Source organism: Balearica regulorum, chromosome 5 (assembly GCF_011004875.1).
Source record: "Balearica regulorum gibbericeps isolate bBalReg1 chromosome 5, bBalReg1.pri, whole genome shotgun sequence".
Taxonomy (NCBI): Eukaryota; Metazoa; Chordata; class Aves; order Gruiformes; family Gruidae; genus Balearica; species Balearica regulorum.
In genome coordinates this window covers 66,254,043-66,271,066 of record NC_046188.1, presented here as the reverse complement: position 1 = coordinate 66,271,066, position 17,024 = coordinate 66,254,043, and the positions used below count along the sequence as shown (strand labels likewise).

The 17,024-nt window shown below is 39.6% G+C and overlaps 1 protein-coding gene across 2 annotated transcripts in view; it reads left to right on the top strand.

Annotated features, from left to right (window-relative positions):
• Positions 1-17,024, top strand: part of NELL1 (neural EGFL like 1) — a 291,777-nt gene that overhangs the window by 137,991 nt on the left and 136,762 nt on the right. For both annotated transcript variants that reach the window (XM_075755361.1, XM_075755362.1), the window contains exon 13: positions 5,029-5,154. In XM_075755361.1, coding sequence (XP_075611476.1) covers positions 5,029-5,154 — 126 coding nt within the window. The remainder of the gene's footprint in view (positions 1-5,028; positions 5,155-17,024) is intronic.

Here is a 17,024-nt window from a genome sequence, read left to right as displayed (position 1 = left end):
ATGAAGGCATTTTTAGTTATTTGGTTGCTTAGCGACATTAGGGTAATGTTTCTCAGCCTTATTGAAAGGGAATTTTTCCTTTGGCTTACCTGCTTTTGTTTTGGGTTGTTTCCCTGCCTCTGACTCGGCTGCAGCTCCGTCCCTCAATGTCAGAGGAACGGCGAGGGTCCGGCTGTGTTTGCACTGTTGTCCTGCCTCGGAGGAGATGAATTGCTATCAAGGAGTCCAAGCTGGTAAACAGTTTTGAGGGTAGCCTAAACATTTGCAGCCAATAATTAGTCTTTTCTTAACTCAGGCAACTGGGGGAAGCGGAGCTGCTGCCAGCTTACAGGGAACTGCTGACTGCTGCTGTCTAATGCTTTATGGCTCCCTGCGGGTTGTGTTGCAGAATTTGAGAAGCCAACCCTATGCTAAAAGTAAAACCCAGGTACGGGGTATGTTAGACTTATGCGAAAGAAGACAGGCAGTGGGAGGGTAAAAAAAAATAATATAAAAAATAAGGTAAGCAGAGCTGAAGACAAGCAAATCTGGCAGTGGAAAGGAGGTAAGAGCAGGAGAGGACAGAATCAGGGAGAATTTGAGGAACAAAAAGTAACTATAATGAACAAGAAGCTGCTAAGTCAGTGGAGTGAAAATAGCATGTGTTCATTTTCGCATGAGCACAGGGTGACTGAAATTTTAGGACCTCTCTTATGCTCCGCAGTTTTGGAAACTTTATATGATTCCATTAGCTTGTGAACATATTTTAAGATTTGATCTTATTTAAATAAGAACACAGGTTGATTTTGCATTTTTAAAAATCCAGCTAAAGGTATTTAGAGCAGCATTAATACAGTTCAAGTCAAGGCATGGTATTAACTTGAATAAAAAGAGGGGAGGGGAATTCACACACGTTCCGCCCCCCCCCCCCCCCCCATTAATAATGTTTTCTAGTTGGGAGTCATGAATTAGAGATCAGAGCTTTCTGCAAAGCTGTCTTTTTTTTTTTTTTTTTCCCCTGTCTTTGATTTTCTGTCTTTGCTTCCTTACTGAGTGCTTGAAAATTAGAATTAAGTTTGGGAAAATATACTCCCCAACCAGAAAGCGAGTAATTGGGAAATAGTTGCAAATGGAGTAATTGCTTCTGATACTTAGCAGATTTCCAAATACATCATCTGTTGGTGCTCTGAAACACTTCATAGTTTGTTTCATTTTGTTTTGATTTCAATGTTATTGTCTTCTAGTAGTTAAACTATGAAGCCCCCAAAACCACGTGATGATTCTGCTAATGTCCAAATGGTTTATTATTAAATGCATGCAAACCGTGGTCTGCAATTCCAGAGGCAGTGTGTGCTTTGTTTCAAGATTGTTCACTTGTGGTTATTACAGGACTAATGGTGTAAAAAATAGTAGGTCCATTTCACCTTTTGGGTGTATGGACAAAACTCCCATTGCTGTTAACAGGAACCATGCCCTCTTTACAGCAGAGATTAATTTGGTTTGATGTAACTTGTTGGAGGGGACAAACAGTAAAAAGATGTTCTAGTTGTGATTTGGTGTCTCATTGTCATCGTTAAATATTACCAGTATTTAGCAATAGGATTCCAAGTCAGGCATGAAAAGACTTAAGTGGTTTGTAAAGTATATTTGCAGATGAGAGAAACTCTCATTCTGGCTGTGGGTTGAACACCATTTGTATTGTCTTTCCATCCCATCTTGTTTTGCTTGCTTGGTTGGCATGACATGATGAGTGCCTGCTGTGTGGCAAAAAGCATGTCAGGTGCGAAGCAGGTAGCTCTGCTGAGATACTTTTCTTGTGTTTTGTCCCAGCGTACTCATAGCATTGCTGAGTGAACTGGCACAAATAATAAAAGATAATTAAGTGTATATTTCCCTATAAGTTTATGAAAACTGTTTAGAAATGTAAGGCGTAATGGTGTTAACTGATTAGCTATAGGGTAGGTGAGTACTGCGGTCAAGAGAGCTCTGTATAGGCAAGGAACCCTATTTTGCTAACTGTTAAGGAAACACTTGAACCGAGTGGAATAGCCCTCCTAATGTAATGGTCCTTTCTGAAAAGCTGAAGCCCAAATGGCTTTATTGTTGCAAAGAGCTAGCTTATGTAGATGGAAGCTGGTGATACGTGAATGATCATTATGCTGTGTCAAGTCTCATTTAAAAGACCATAAGTATACCTTTTTAAAAGAAAAACAAACTACTTCACCAGTCTAGAGAGAAACATAAATCATGTATTTTTATCACCTCAAAAGACCACTAGAAGATGAGCTCTAATATTTCAAATGCGACAAGCAATCTATACGCATGAATCACAATTTGAGTTCCATTCCAACTGAGCTGATACATACTACTGTGTGCTTTATGGATTTTACTCTAACAATATTAAGTAAAAACCCAAACCTTTTTGTGATGAATACCTAACCTTTTACAAGAATTTGTAGAATTGTGGTCCAGAACTACAGCTTTAGCATTGCCCTACAGGCTTTAATAAGAAAATACTATTGCCAGTTTTGACCTCTCAATATTATCCTCTGTAAAGGAAATGTGTGTATTAGTAGAAGGCTAATACTGCAACAGTAAAAGAAAATGTGAAATACTGAGGTGTTCTATGGAGAATGCACCAAGAAAGACTGAGAAGAGAGTTAAATGAATGAGCAAAGGTTGAAGAGAGGGATCTTTTGTTCCTTCTGCTTCCTTTGTTAGGCCCAGTCTTTTTCTTCCTGTACTCAAGGACTTCTGCAGCCACTCAGTGTCAGTTTTTCTCGATTTCCCTATTTATAGTCAAGTCATCACTTGAAGTCCTTAGTCTCCTTTTGAGAAATTCTCCCACAGCGATATTTTCAAATAGGTTGTGAATTTTCTTTCTCTGAGTATTCTCATATTTTATGTGACTGTAATGTGGGCCTTGCTTGCAATGAATCAAGGTTCAAATATCTTCACTGTTGAGACTTTTAATCCTCTCACTTCCCTTTGGGGGAAGACAGAGGAGGAGAGTCGTCCAGTGAATTCAATGAGGAAGCTGGAGATAGACAGTAATGCATAAGGTTAATTTTCAGGCGGATTGGTTGCTGTTTTGACATTCTTGCTTTCTTTTCAGACATCTTTTCATTCCTTTCCCTTTTATGCTAGAAAATTATTAGATATGCAAGAATAAAACTCCTCAAAGCTATGCTCGAAAAGCCTATTAAAAAGAGGCTGCAAGCAGAACAGTGTGAACACACGTCAACACCTGAGTGTTTCCCAAGTGGCTCTAGCACTCAGTGGTGTGATAACAAGACATGTGGGAGGATTTTTCTTGGCTTTTATCTTCCATATATTGATGCTTCCGACTTTTTAAAATTCATTTCATCAAGTGCCACTGCAACAGAAACAACAGAAATGCGAGAACGAGATAGTTCAAGGTGTTTTTGCAGTGGTATACAAAGTCTTTTGTCTCTGGGCCATCATTTCTAATTCAGCCCAAGCTGGCAGCAGTCAGAAATCACTGCCAACTGACAGCTGTTTGGTGGCCAACATGAAGTCATTTAGCTGGTTGTTCCTACTGGACAGATGTCTGTAGTATAGAAAGTGTGAATACAGCTGGCATGTGTTTCATTTGTAGAGACTGGAAAGTGTGGGTGTTTCTCAACTGCAGCTTCTTCGGTTTAGGGAGGTTAAACAGGATACCTGAATTTAGGCAACCAACAACTCAGTATGCACACAGTTAAACTCCCCCGCCTTCTGGGGTTAAATCCCAATGTTATGGTAGTAACCCCTCATAGCATTTCCATTGTGTCTCCACAAGCACCGTGTGGTGAGCGAGACGGGAGACTGTCGCTTGGTCGCTACAGGTGGCTGTGCAGAGGGATGCGGTAGGAGACCGCGCTGTGGGGTGACCAACTCCTCATCTGTACCCCACTGGCTTGAGGAATTTCTTCAGCTGTGTTGTCAATTAATACCTTTCCTGAGTGTGAGCAATCAATAACAAGGAGAAAGTAATAGAGGGAAAAAATGAGTCTGATTCATCTTTCTTTGCATGGACATATGTAACACTAGAATTAATCTTTTGAAAACCATGAATTACTTTATGTAAAATCTGTGCTACTAAGCGGAAAATCTATCCTGCTGAGAAAAAAATAAAGAGAATTCTTCAGTATAATATCTGGTTTTGTGGGGAAGGAAGGGGGAAGGTTTTACAGTTTACAATATCATAGAGCTTTGGGATATTTAAACAGGCAAGTAAATGATAGGTTTGATTCACTATTGTGAAAACAGTTTTGAATTTTGGATTTGCAGCAGCAGTAGAGATTGCTCAAGCAAACTGAGATATGGGGTCAAGTTTCTACTGTTCCATAGTCATCTCTTCTCTTTTTTTTTTTTTTTCCTTTTTTCCATTGGCAAGCTTAAAATGGGCTTAGGTGACTGCCTCAATCTTCTGCTTGTGAGGGATGTGGAAGTGGCAGAGCGCGCTGTTCAGTAATGCCTGCGGCAGAAGCGGGTTTCGGGGACAGGGCACTGTGAGAGCACTTGGGTGAATGTGGAGGGCCGGAATTCTCCCTGATCAACTCAGCAGTTGAATCTGCTACGTTGCCCTGACAAACATTGCCGTGCCATATCTGTCCAGCACTGCAACCAATATCGTGCAGTCCAGAGTTGTTATGCCTTCATGCTTTAGTTTACCGATGACTCAGGATTTTCAGTGTTGCATACGCTATTTTGTGTGTTTGAAAACTCTCCATGAGTTTTTGTCTTTTAACATTGTTGTTGAAAAAACCCCAAATGTACGTGTTACTTTTCCAGAGTGAAAAAAAACCAACCTTAGGATTTCATGAAGAACAGTGGAAGGAACCCATGATACTATGATACAGGAATTTTAGCTATATTTTAAGGAATACTTTTCTACTAAATTTGCCTTGTTCTTTAATGATAGAGTTAAACCAGATTACCTTTGGAGTTGTAAATGGAATTTATTTTCTCTTAGCCTAATATTGTGTTGTGCTAGTCATTTTACTAAGCCCGACTGTAACTTTCCTTGGTGGTTCTTCCCTGCAGATATTGATGAGTGTGCTGCCAAGATGCATTATTGTCACGCCAATACTGTGTGCGTTAACTTGCCTGGATCCTATCGTTGTGACTGTGTCATGGGATACGTCCGTGTGGATGATTTCTCCTGTACAGGTGAGCTCTTAGGTATACAGCAGTAGTAGTGTTATACTCTGTGTGTTGTGTGTAGTAGCTTCTCATTAGTCCCTATGCCAAACGCCACATACTAGCTGGCCCTCTGCTGGCATAAAACTTCGGCACAAGCGAGATAAGTAAGTGCGGTATGAGGTACCTTTCCTCATAGTCTCCAGGAAGAAGTGCGATAGCATTAGACAATAAATCCAGTGATTCTTTTTTTAATACCTGTCAGCAAAATGCACGCTAAAAAGTCCTAGTGGAAAGTAGGTAGGTCTCATTTCCATCTAGAGATTTTTAAGGAACCTTCCCAGGCAATCTCTGGAAAACACGTGAGCAGCTGCTGAAACGGGCGGTCCAGCGATACCTATCTGGATAACATCTTTCAATCAGAACCCTCCAGAAAGGCTGATCTCAGGATTATTTTGATGGTGCACCTGTCTGGCAAAGGAGGACAATATCAGGCAGACTTATTGAAATGGAAGTAAGTCAGCTTGACACAATACCATGTTTAGAATTGTGTTGGGTGAGCTATTTTCTCAAGTGGAAAGATGGCACAGGAGTATTCAATATAAGAATGATTTCCAGTCTGGAATAATTATGTTGTAATGAACATGTTATCCTTAGGGAAAGTCATAGGAAATGTTGACTTTCATGACGACAGGATGTCTTGTGGCTAAGATTATGTAGTTTTCAAAAACTGTAGGAAAGTCCTGCCCACCTCTTGAGAGAGGCCGATACTAAATAGCAGTCAGGAAACTGATTTTTATTTTGCCCAGAGTGTCATTATTTCTGTATAATCTGTGCCTTTTGAGTAAACTTTTGAGTTTTTCTTATCTTTTGCAACCTGCCGTGTCAGAAAAGAAAAGTTTCAGACCTTAAAGCTTGTTCTAAATGAGTGTGCTGTGTGAGGTCGCAGCCTTCACAGTGATGGTGAAGGTGTTTTTGATATTCTGACACTTGCTTTCCATATATGCACTACTAATTTCCTAATGCTCCTTTCATTCCAGAAAGGCACTACCATTAAGCATGCAAATGGTTTAGAAAGCAGGGTATTTGTGATTTACAGAAAAAGCGTGAAGTAGTAAGCCAAGTTGCTTGACAGTAATGGGTGAACATTCATTTAAAGTGCATGCACACACACACAAAAAAAAATCCAGAACAGGTATAATAACAAAATAATAGAATGAGATAACAATTTCTTGGAGCTTTATTATCCTGCTAAAATGACTTCCTTTTAGACACCACAGTTAAAAAGCACAACAAGTGTGTAACATAGATGAGGAAAAACTTGGTTCCTTGCCTGATGTATCTAGAAATAATAGTATGTTATAATAATAAATGTATTTAAAATAAGTATTGTGCAATAGAAGCACTGATCCTGTTTTTGTATCTTGCATTATGCTAATACAGACTTTTCCTCTCATGAATCTTAAAAAAATAAATTAAAAAAAAAAAAAAATCAGCCCGCAGATACTGAACTAATTCCCCCTTATGCTGGCACCAATGTATAGCAGGCACAAGCAAAATAGCTTGTAGCTATTACTCAGTTTTAAAAATGTATTCCTCTTTAATCACACAAAATAAATAAGAAATTATTTTGGTATTGAACTATACATTTGGGGACAAATCTGAAAGCCTGAGATGGTGTTGGTGTTCTGATTACAACTGAATTTTTGGTATGTGAGGTCAGGCTCTAATGGGTTCAAGATAAGGGTTAACAAGTTTCAAATGTAAAGTGCTTAAGGCATGTGCACAGCAGTGCATGCATTTTCTATACTGTTAAGCTAAAAGCAGAGTTATTCTATAAAGCAGGAGATATCATGTTTTGGGATGTTTTTAATTCATCGAGGCACAAAGTTGTCATTTGCTGTGGAGCAGATGCTGTGTGTTACTGGGCAGGCCTGTGCTTGGTGGCCTTGGTGGCTGGCCCCGGTGCTCTGGTGGCTTTCAAAAGGTGATATGTGGAAGCTCTAAGTCAGAAACAATTTTTAAGCCAAATGAAATATTTCAATTTGATATTGAGGGGTTTACCTTTATAAAAAGAAATGAAGTGAATATTGACGTGCTAAGTCAATTTGAATTGAGCAAAATTAAATTCATTTGGATAGTGCTGAATTTAAAATGTGCAGCTTCCAGTGTGTTTTTTATATCCCTGCATCTTTCTCAAATTAAACTAATTTGCACTGTTTTGCTGTCGATGAAACTGTTTCCTAAAAAAAATTTTGAATAGTATTTCCCATTTCTGATCATGAGAACTGTGGAGTAGAAACTTCCCGTGGTTATCGGTAAGAAGCTCCTGTGGTGGAAGCTGTGCTAATTGCATAGAAAATGCAGTCACAGAGACAGAGTGACTGAAATAATGTTCTGGATGAAGTCTACAATTATATTAAATTCTGCACTATGATTTAAAATTTAGTGGCTATTTTAATAAATAATCCATATTCGGTCTCGCATAAGCCTGGTGTGTTGAGGTTCATCCCATGGTATTTTGCAACAGTTTAGTCAGCCTGGCAATAGCTTTAACCTACCTTTGCCAAGGAAGGTACATTAGAGTTTTTCTTCTCACCTAGTCCTAGAGCTTTGAGCTCTGAATGTTAATTAAGTTGTTGAGTGAAAGGCAGTTTTATTAAGGAAAGTTACCCTTGAATAGGAAGCTGCTTTCAGTCTCTTCCTGTGACACTGACAGGTTGTTTATCCGTTCTCAGGTAAATCACAGTCTTGCCCATTCTGAAAATGGCAGCAAGATTTGCTGCTCCAGATGCTCTCATTTACTGGAATCTACTGATTTAAAGCATTTTATTGACTTCCACAGGTTTTTACCCTGCTTGCTTGTTGAAAAATAAGTTCTCTTGGGTTGCTTTCTTCTGACATACCAGTTTGGTATGAGTTTGCTTCAGTAGTGCTTTATTTAGTTTAATGAAGCATTTTTGAAGGATTATAAATTACATAATAAAAATACCGTAATTTTATTTTTGATGGGCTGCATCTGTTCTCTGGTATGATTTTGAAAATGCACGTATATGATTTTCTGCAGTTTGAAACTACAATATATAGTTTCTAGGTCCCACTGCCATTCAATCAAGTAAACAAATGCTGTTTCAGGCTATAAGTTATCTGTAATAACTAGATATATCATTCTGATATGAAGAGGAAACAGTGTAGGTGGGTCTCATCTGTTTTTGCATAGTACCGGGCATTTTCTGTGAAGACAATCATGATGATCACGATAATGATTCCAGGTCTTTACCATCTATGATAACTATTTTAAAAAATATCCCTCATTTTGCAATGTTTTCCTTGGGGCTGCATGGGACACTGAAAACTTCCTAAAATCCTACAGTCATTCAAAGAATACGTTGTCTCATTTTGTGTAGGCACTACTGGACTTGAATGCTCTATTTTGGGGTTTTAATTTTTTTTTTTATTTCCTACAAATATTCCCTAATTATGTACTAAAGCTTAAAAAAAGACCTTTACAAATGAGAGCGCCAAGAGATTTTTGTTCCTCTATTTGCATGCATTACTCATGGCCCCTTTGCAAAATGAAGAAACTTCCTTTGAACTTGAGAGTGGCTCGGCTCATTTTACCCTGGGGGACATCTATTCAAGAAATAGTATGGAAAGTTATCTGGCCACCCAACATATGTCAGCAGCACCTTCTGCCAAAATGTGGTGCGACCTATATGCAAACATCCTCCTCTTTATGCACCCGGTTATGCTGACAGATGTTGTTCCTCCGTGAAAGGAATTCATTTCTGGATTTTACCGTGAGTTGTGCAGTTCTGAATGAAGTTTGAACACTGGACTGTGCTTTCAACCCTTTTCCGGTCCTCATTTTGTGGAAGTTCACAGAACTTCTTTTACCTTTTGGCTTCTCTAAGCAATGAGTCACTAAAATAATTATCTGTTACTTGCAAAAAGCAAACCCTTATCTACCACAGAAACAGGAAGTATTTTCAAAATACATCATTCAGTATTTTAGTTCTGCAGAAAAAATTGATGTTATATAGAAATATATTGTTTAGAAGAAGTCTTGGAATTTAAATGTTAGTCTGTAGTTTATATGCTAATTGGATTAACAGTATGGGTGGGGAAGAGGAAGAAAGAAAACCTAATGATTTTGACGGGTTATCCCATAAGCCCCTTCACTTCTATCCTATGTGGTTTCTGGAGTAACCAGAAATTCAGTTTTGAATCTAATGCACCTTTCAGAACAAGCTCTTCTGCAGCATGTTATTGGAAAAGTTGTGCCTAAAGCACAGAAAAATGTAGAGTTCTGAGAAATCTCAATTTCAATGGAAAAAACCCAGCAGCCCCCTTCCCCTGCTCTTCCCTTCTTCCCCTCCTCTATCTGCGAAAGACAACTCAACTGCAGAAATTTCCTGCTATGGGTAGAACAAATGTTGTTCGAATTGTTTGCTATCACTAAAATTGATGCCTTTAGATTTTTGTTGCTGGAGTTTACCTGTCAGGTTCAAGGTGGTGTAGTTGACCCCGTAATAATACTAATAATGCAGCAAGTTTCACAGTGGTGAAGTGGCAATCTCAAAGGGCAGGTTACTGGCCTCTCATCTAGAACCACTGTATGTTTGAAAAAGACCTGAATAGAAGCTTTTAGGCAGCCAATTGATAATACAGTCACTCTTTTAAAGACAGTCCTATTTCTGCAATCTAATCTACTGACCCTCTTTTCCACCTTTTCCTTTTCAGTGAACTAAATTAGCATTCAAGAAAGAAACATTAATATTTTTGGTGTGGCACTTGAACTTTCAAAGTACTGTGCAGGGTCTGGGATGTTCGCAGAGGTCAGTAAACAAATGTTATCACTGTTCACACGAAGGCCCAGAGTTGATGAATTGATAGATGTGTCTGCTAGTCTGGGTCAGTAAGCAGTGAAGGTAGGTCTGTGGTGGAGTAGTTTTCGGGTATGTTTTGGGGAAAGAGCCCTCTTTAGATCTTGCTGTTCCAAAGGATATCATTAGTGAGCATCTTGCCTAACACTACATAATTTTTAAAGAAACATTATGAAATTATTGATTGGGTTGGGGTCATAGTTATGTGTCACTATTTATGGATTAGGTAATAGATGTTCGGCACGATGGGTATGACTGGGGATAAGGACCTCAGGCAGACGTGGACCCTCTCGATTTTACTTGGCACTGATATATTGATATACACTTCTCTGCAGCATTGCCTGCTTTGGAGTCCACCCTGTCCTCTACACGCTGAGGATGGCCCATTGTCCTTCTACAAGCTGCGTCTTGACTTGTGTGCTTGTCTTCTCACTGCACTGTATCTTCAGGGCAACACTCGGGCATTCCCAAATGCATTTGGAACTTGGTCCTAAGCTTGCCTGAATGGACGACACTACGATTGTATTAACTCAGCGGGCACAAAATACTCTTATGCTGGTCTCTCCTTTCCGGAGATCCTTATGTGTCAGGTGCTAAATGCAGGACAGGACTTAGCTCCTAGTGTTAAGTAGTACTCTCTTGCTTGTACTGCAGTCAATAGCGTCTCTGTTCCCAGAACTGTGAAGGTGCCTTGAAATGCAGAAACATGTTTCAAGTCCCTCAGTGGGCTGTTGGCCAAGTTCAGCAGGAGGTAGTCTATGCACCAGCGGGTATTGCCTCCATCAGAGAGCATTTCTTTGCTCTGCAGGACCAGTCAACAGAAGACTAGAAGAGTACTGAGCCAATCCAGCAAAACAAAAATGGAGCAACTCCACGTCACATGACTGATTCTCACGCAGGTCTTGACTCAAAACCCCATTAACTCAATAGAAAGCTTTCAGTCGCATTCATTTTGCTTTAGATAAGTCCCATAGAGAGATAACTAGTGCACTCTTGCCATAGGGAAGCTCTGTTTGTAATAATACTAAAAAAGAATGATTCTTTTGTATTGTCAGAGAATGCTGTACTAACATGGATAAGGTAGCTTCTCAATGCATCCCTAGAAGGCTGATAAGTATTTAACTGCGGTTTTGGAAAAGGACAAGCTGAGGCCCAAAGAGGTGGAGCATCTTGCAAAAATTCATACTGAGACAGTAGCAGCATTGGAAAGTCTAGTAAACAGAGTCAGAAAAAATTAGACGTGGGAAAACTACAGACTTATACCAACAAGGATTCAGTGAACAGTGAGGTGTATTTTTGTAAGTATTGATATTTTCACAAGAAACAATAGCAGTTCATTGAGGCACAGTGTGCGTGGGCCCTGAGTAACCACATGTTATAAATCTTCTCCTTCTCCTTTCCATGCAGTTTTGTAACATCTTTTGTTACTTTGGAGCTGAATTATTCCCCAGTTCTCTTAATTTTAAATGCCATGTTACATTCTTTTGTTCCTGACTTCACCTTCATTTACTGGATTTAACTGCAACATTTTTTACATTCCTTCCTTTAAAAAAATGCCGCTGGGAAACCGCATATGATTTGCTCCTAAGTGCTTTCAGTCTGAGGAAAAGATGTACTAAAAATGTAATATTTATAGTGATTTAAATTCCTCACTGGTAAATAGTTTAATTAAACATCTTTGTGCTTTCCTGTGCTCTAGGCATGGAAGTGTTGCTAATTTGTCCAGAGTAGTTCGTAATCCTTTCAAGTCCTTTTGACACATTGATTTTCTGTAACTTTATTAATACTAAAATTAATTAAACGGCTGACCGCAAATCATGCTGATAGTTGTATTTCTTGACTTAGGCATAATTAGCATTTTTACACAATTTCTTAGCTGCAGCCTTTTGTGCTGGTGTATATGCTATCACAAAAATTTAGTATTTCAAATTGTTTTGTGTGGGCATGTTCATGCTTATGCATAAACTTAAGCATTAAGCTCATGTTTGAAAATAATAATAATATTGATTTAATACTCATTCAAGACCCACAAATGAAGCTGTCTATCTAAAGAACAAGCAAGGGCAAACCTTTCCCTGTCACCTGAGCTCTCTTGTGGCAGGATTTCTCCTTGATACGATAGTACTAAATCCATTTCTATGGCCCACAAATTCTTGATTTCTTTCCTAAATCTATCAATGACTACAAACAGTCCATGAGGTGAGAAATGGAACGAGAGCCACAACACTAATTTCTTAGTAGGAACATGCTATCTTGAAAACATGCAGCGGGTGCAGGATTGATGTCAGTGGCTGGAAGGAAAAAGCTCTCGTTTTAGTTATCTGCTTCCACAGTAAGTGTTAATGCAAGTGTAACTTGGTTTTGGGGAAGAGTTTATTCACTCAAGTTCTGATCTTTTTGGAGCTCTAACAGCTAGAGTTTGTCATCTTCTCTGTCCAAACAAGCAAAAAATTCCCTCATGCTGTATTTTGTTTCTAGAAACCATTTGTAACAACCTCTTTGTTCTTCAAACACAGAATTGAACTCTCCTACTAAATCATGAAAGTAACTGAATCCTAGAGAAGGACATTTGGTTCACCACTTCTCCTCAAGGCAGGATCAATGAACCCTGAAACATCCTTTGTCTTATCTGCTCTTAAAAAAACCCAAACAGCTTCAGTGAGAGAAATTCCTTGATACCCCTTTGTTGTCCAGTGTTCCCGCCTCCCCCCCTCCCCCAATACTTACTCAGCCATTTGGAAAGATTTGCTTAATGTCCATCTTAAATCTCCCTTGCCACAATTTAAGCCTATCATCTCTTGTCATATTCTCAGTGAACATGGAGAATCCTTTGACCTTTCCATCTGCAGTCCTTTTTTATATTTTAAAATATCTTTTAATTAATATGCTTTATTCTTCTCATCTGTAACCTAAAAGCCTATTTTTAGGTTTATGACTGGACAGTACGAAAATATTCTGAGGGGTTTTTCTTCCTAACTCGATGTTTTCCCTGCAGACAATTCTGGGCTTGTGCCTCCAAACTTTTGCTATTTCCCAAAAATCTTTTTTGCATTTAGCTGTAAGATTCTTGGTGCATGTCAAGAAAGATGTTCTAAAGAATGGTCCCAGGTAAGAGGCGCAGTGTGCATGGGGTCGGCAAGTCAGGCAGACGGGTTGCGGCCTAAACCTCCCATATCGATTCTCAGAGTCGTGGGTTGCGTTAATGTCTGCTGCCAAAGGCTGGTTAGCCAGGCACAGCATTGACCATGCTGGATAGGAATTCTTTATTTTCCCTGCTATATCCTCTTTTTCTGTCCAAATACGTCGTTCAGCTAGGCAAAGAAGAACTGTCGGATAGATGACTAATGGCCAGATACAGCCTCTCTATAGCGTGTTTGCTTTTGGTGCTTGAATGGGTTGTGTGGCTTGTCTGATTTCAGTAACAACGAGCACATTACTGTTAGGAAATATTAGAAAAAAAGGCTCAAGTGCTTCTCCAAAATGCATGTGCGTATCTTGCAGTGTGTAGTGTCTGGAGTCTGCTGTGACAAAAAATCTGTCTGGTGTACAGGACATACATATGCATTTCTTCCAAAGAAATCCCATGCAGAGGAAGGGGAGCCCGTTCGCATTGGAACACGCAACTGCCAAATTCCTACCGCTTTGATTTAAGGAATGGTGGAAATGATCAGGGATATCAGGAAGTTGCAGCACGTTAACTTGGCTTTGCCAAGTGTGTAACTTGGGGATTTCCTCCTGAAAGGCAGCGTGTCATGGTGGATGAGACTAGTCTGCCAAGGAACAAGTGGCGTATCTGTGAAATGTGCAGCATTTTGCTGCTTTGCTGTTGTGTCTGTGTATTTGCTGCTTGCGTTTAAGATTTCCAGAGTAAGGCCTTTGTTTCTGAAACAAAGGAACTGTATAAAGCTTGTTCAACTCAACAGAAAATTTTCCATAAAGTTCATGGTGCTTATGTCTGATGGGCTTTTCTGACAGTGAGAAATAGGTATGACAAAGACTTTTGCAGGCCTTGGTTTTTTGTTTCTTAATCTAAAGGTGTATTTTATACTGGAGAAAACAATACATCAATATTTCTTACTTTGAAATGATCTCATTTTTATACCTGTGCCGAATATTTCATAGAAGTGTGCATATTGATTGAAAGCTAATATTTTATTAACAACTATTGATTCTTGACTATCAATTACTGTATACAAGTGATCAAAGAATCACCTTCTGAGCAATCTTTGATAGTGAGAAGACCTTAGGACCCTGGTTCAATGATGGGCATCTGTTACTTGTTTGAAGTGGCTGGAGGTTTGTCTAAGCCCTGTTTAGACATGCGTGGTAGATGGTCCAACTCTTGCTTTGCTGGTTCTGCAGCTTCCCGGAAAACTCAGAAATGGTTTTGTTTTTCAGCAGAAGTGTGTGCCTTAAGGGGTGGGGGACGGGGCAGAGTTTCTGTTGTTCTGAAGGTGTGCACTGAGGTTTGTCCTTTTGGGTAGTCTTATTCTGGTTTTGGAGGACCTTTATGTACCATCAATGAACAAGAATATAAAGATATATTATGGGTTATATTTGCAGGTCCATGCCAGTGTGTCTGATAACCAAGCTATCCTAAATTTATTTCTGGATTTGTAAACATCAGTGAATAAGCATAAATCTGGTAGTGTTGCCTTTCTGAAATGTTTGCGAAATAATTTTAAAGGGTGTAGAGGAGCTGCCACTGGCAAGCAGACTTGCTTGGTCCTGAAGAAGTGCAGCCTTTGGGAATAGCGCAGGGAGGGGAAGAGAGAGAGGTGCTTTGATCTATCACTTTGTAATTAATATTTTCATGCTTTCTACTGTAGGCTGTTTGCCTCCTAGTATGAAACTTCCAATTTAGGTACATGATTGCATGTAATAATTGTTCAAACTGGGGATTTTTCTGATTCTCTCAGAAACAGCTCTTGTTCTTCATTGTCAGAGAAGTGGGACAGAGCTAGGCAAATGAGTGACCTAGCCTTACTTAATCGTGCTCCCATTAGGATAGTCTATTGCTATTTTTATGTGCTCGGTTGTTGGGTTGTTTTTTTTTTTTCTCTTCAGAGTATACAAATAAATTTTATTTTTAGAAGATGGGTTAATGCTGCTAGACTGAGATAATCAGGTGTTTTGGGGAAGCCTTTCCTGCTATGACAGATGATAGCAGAAGGGGCCAGAAAACAGGGCTGCCAAGCAAAGGATAAGCATGGCCACCAAGAAACAGCTTAACGACCTGTAAGGGTAAAATATTTTTTTCCTATTTATTTATGGTGAAGAAGAGTTCCCATGTTTTCAGGATCCTAGGGGTTTGGTTTAGTCTGCTTTGTGCTTCTCATAATGGAGGGTTCTATTTCACAAAAGTTAATGTATATAAGATTTCGTAATGCTGAACTGTGTACCAACATTTGTCCTTTATGCTAGTTATTTGCGTGCTCGTTTGTTGTTGGTTTTTCACTTTAAAAATAGCACAAATGTTGAAAGCGGTTTCCTGTGAAATATCTGACATGCAAATTCTTCTTCAAACAACAAATTAAGAATGTGTATATTTAGGCACAAATGCAGTCCACAAAGGGGCGAAGGAACCCTCTGATCTTTGGAGTTTTGCTTTCAGATAGATTCCTTGTTGCCTGTCCAATTCTGAACTGCATCCTGTATTTTACTTAGGTCATAAATGTGGCTTTGCAATAAAGCAAAGACATGCCAAATGGAATCACATTTCACCACAACATAAAATGCTATTGTCTCTTTTGCATGTACTAGTAGTATGTGCTTAGTACAAAGCTAAATAAATGCTCTATCCTTTTACTTCACTCTTCACGTGCTTTTAGGAGTCCCACAAACCCTATGGTGCATTATGCAAAATCATCAAGTATAAGAGATATATGAATAGAAAAGGTAAATAGTTGTCTTGCCTGGTGTTGCAGTGTCTGGATGCACTTCCTAAAAGAATGGGGAAAAGCAAGAAGGTAGACTCCATCTAATCTTGCTGTACTGTTGTACATCCTTCCCTTTTGAACAGGCCCCGTCACTCCTTGCCCTCATTGCATCATCAGTGCTCTTTCACCATTGGGAAGAAGAGCTTGCATCTGCAGAGTACTGCAAAGCAAATGTCTTGCAGGCTTTCTGTGAACTGATGGAGCAGGTAGTTGTGTGCTGACTGGCAGCCCCGTGTGAGCCCCGCTCTGTGAGCGGCAGCATGCCGTACCTGCTCCCGAAGTGCTGGAAGGCTCAGGGGATACGTGAGATCTTCAGCGACACTGCAGGGAACTTCACGCTTCTGGGACTGTGATGAAATTCCAGAGAAAATCACATTTATGATCTAAGCTTGGACCAGACCGTGCCTTTTGAGGAACATGGCATTGTGGTGTGGATGTCAGTAGGCTCGATGTCTTTCATTACTACCGTGGCCCCACCTCGCTTGGGGTTAGTCTTAGGCATGGGGGTGAATCCTTCCTCTCTAGGAACAAGGGCAGCTAAATGTATTAAAAACATATTCAGTTCCCTGTTTCTCTGCCTGGCATGCTAAAATCACTTGCTACAATCTTTTGACCGCTTCACTCCACGCTTAGGAAACTAGGTTTATTCTGCTCATCAATGAAGATTCAAATCCACAGTCCAAGTGACTCTTCTCTGCCCAGGTCTGGTGTCTCTAAGTGTTGCAAGCTCAGGTAAGATGTGTATGGCATCTGATGATGTAGGTTCCTTTGCATTTTTTCTTGTTGCTGCTGTTGAACCACTGACTGGGATTATTAAAATTATTAAAATGTTAAAATAAGTTACAGATGAAAATGGAAAAAAAAAGTTAAATAAAATTCCTAGCTGGTGTGAAATGTGTGACAGTAATAGAAGTGGCAGATCTTGCAGAATTGTTTGCTTAGAGCACCAGGCAGAGTGAAACATATAAACACACATGCTGTCTTTCACGGTTGATGCTTCCAGAAGAAACAGAAAGGACTATTTTAAAGGGCAACAGAGCAGCCTTGTTCCATCTGGATTGCTAAAGCTCATGAC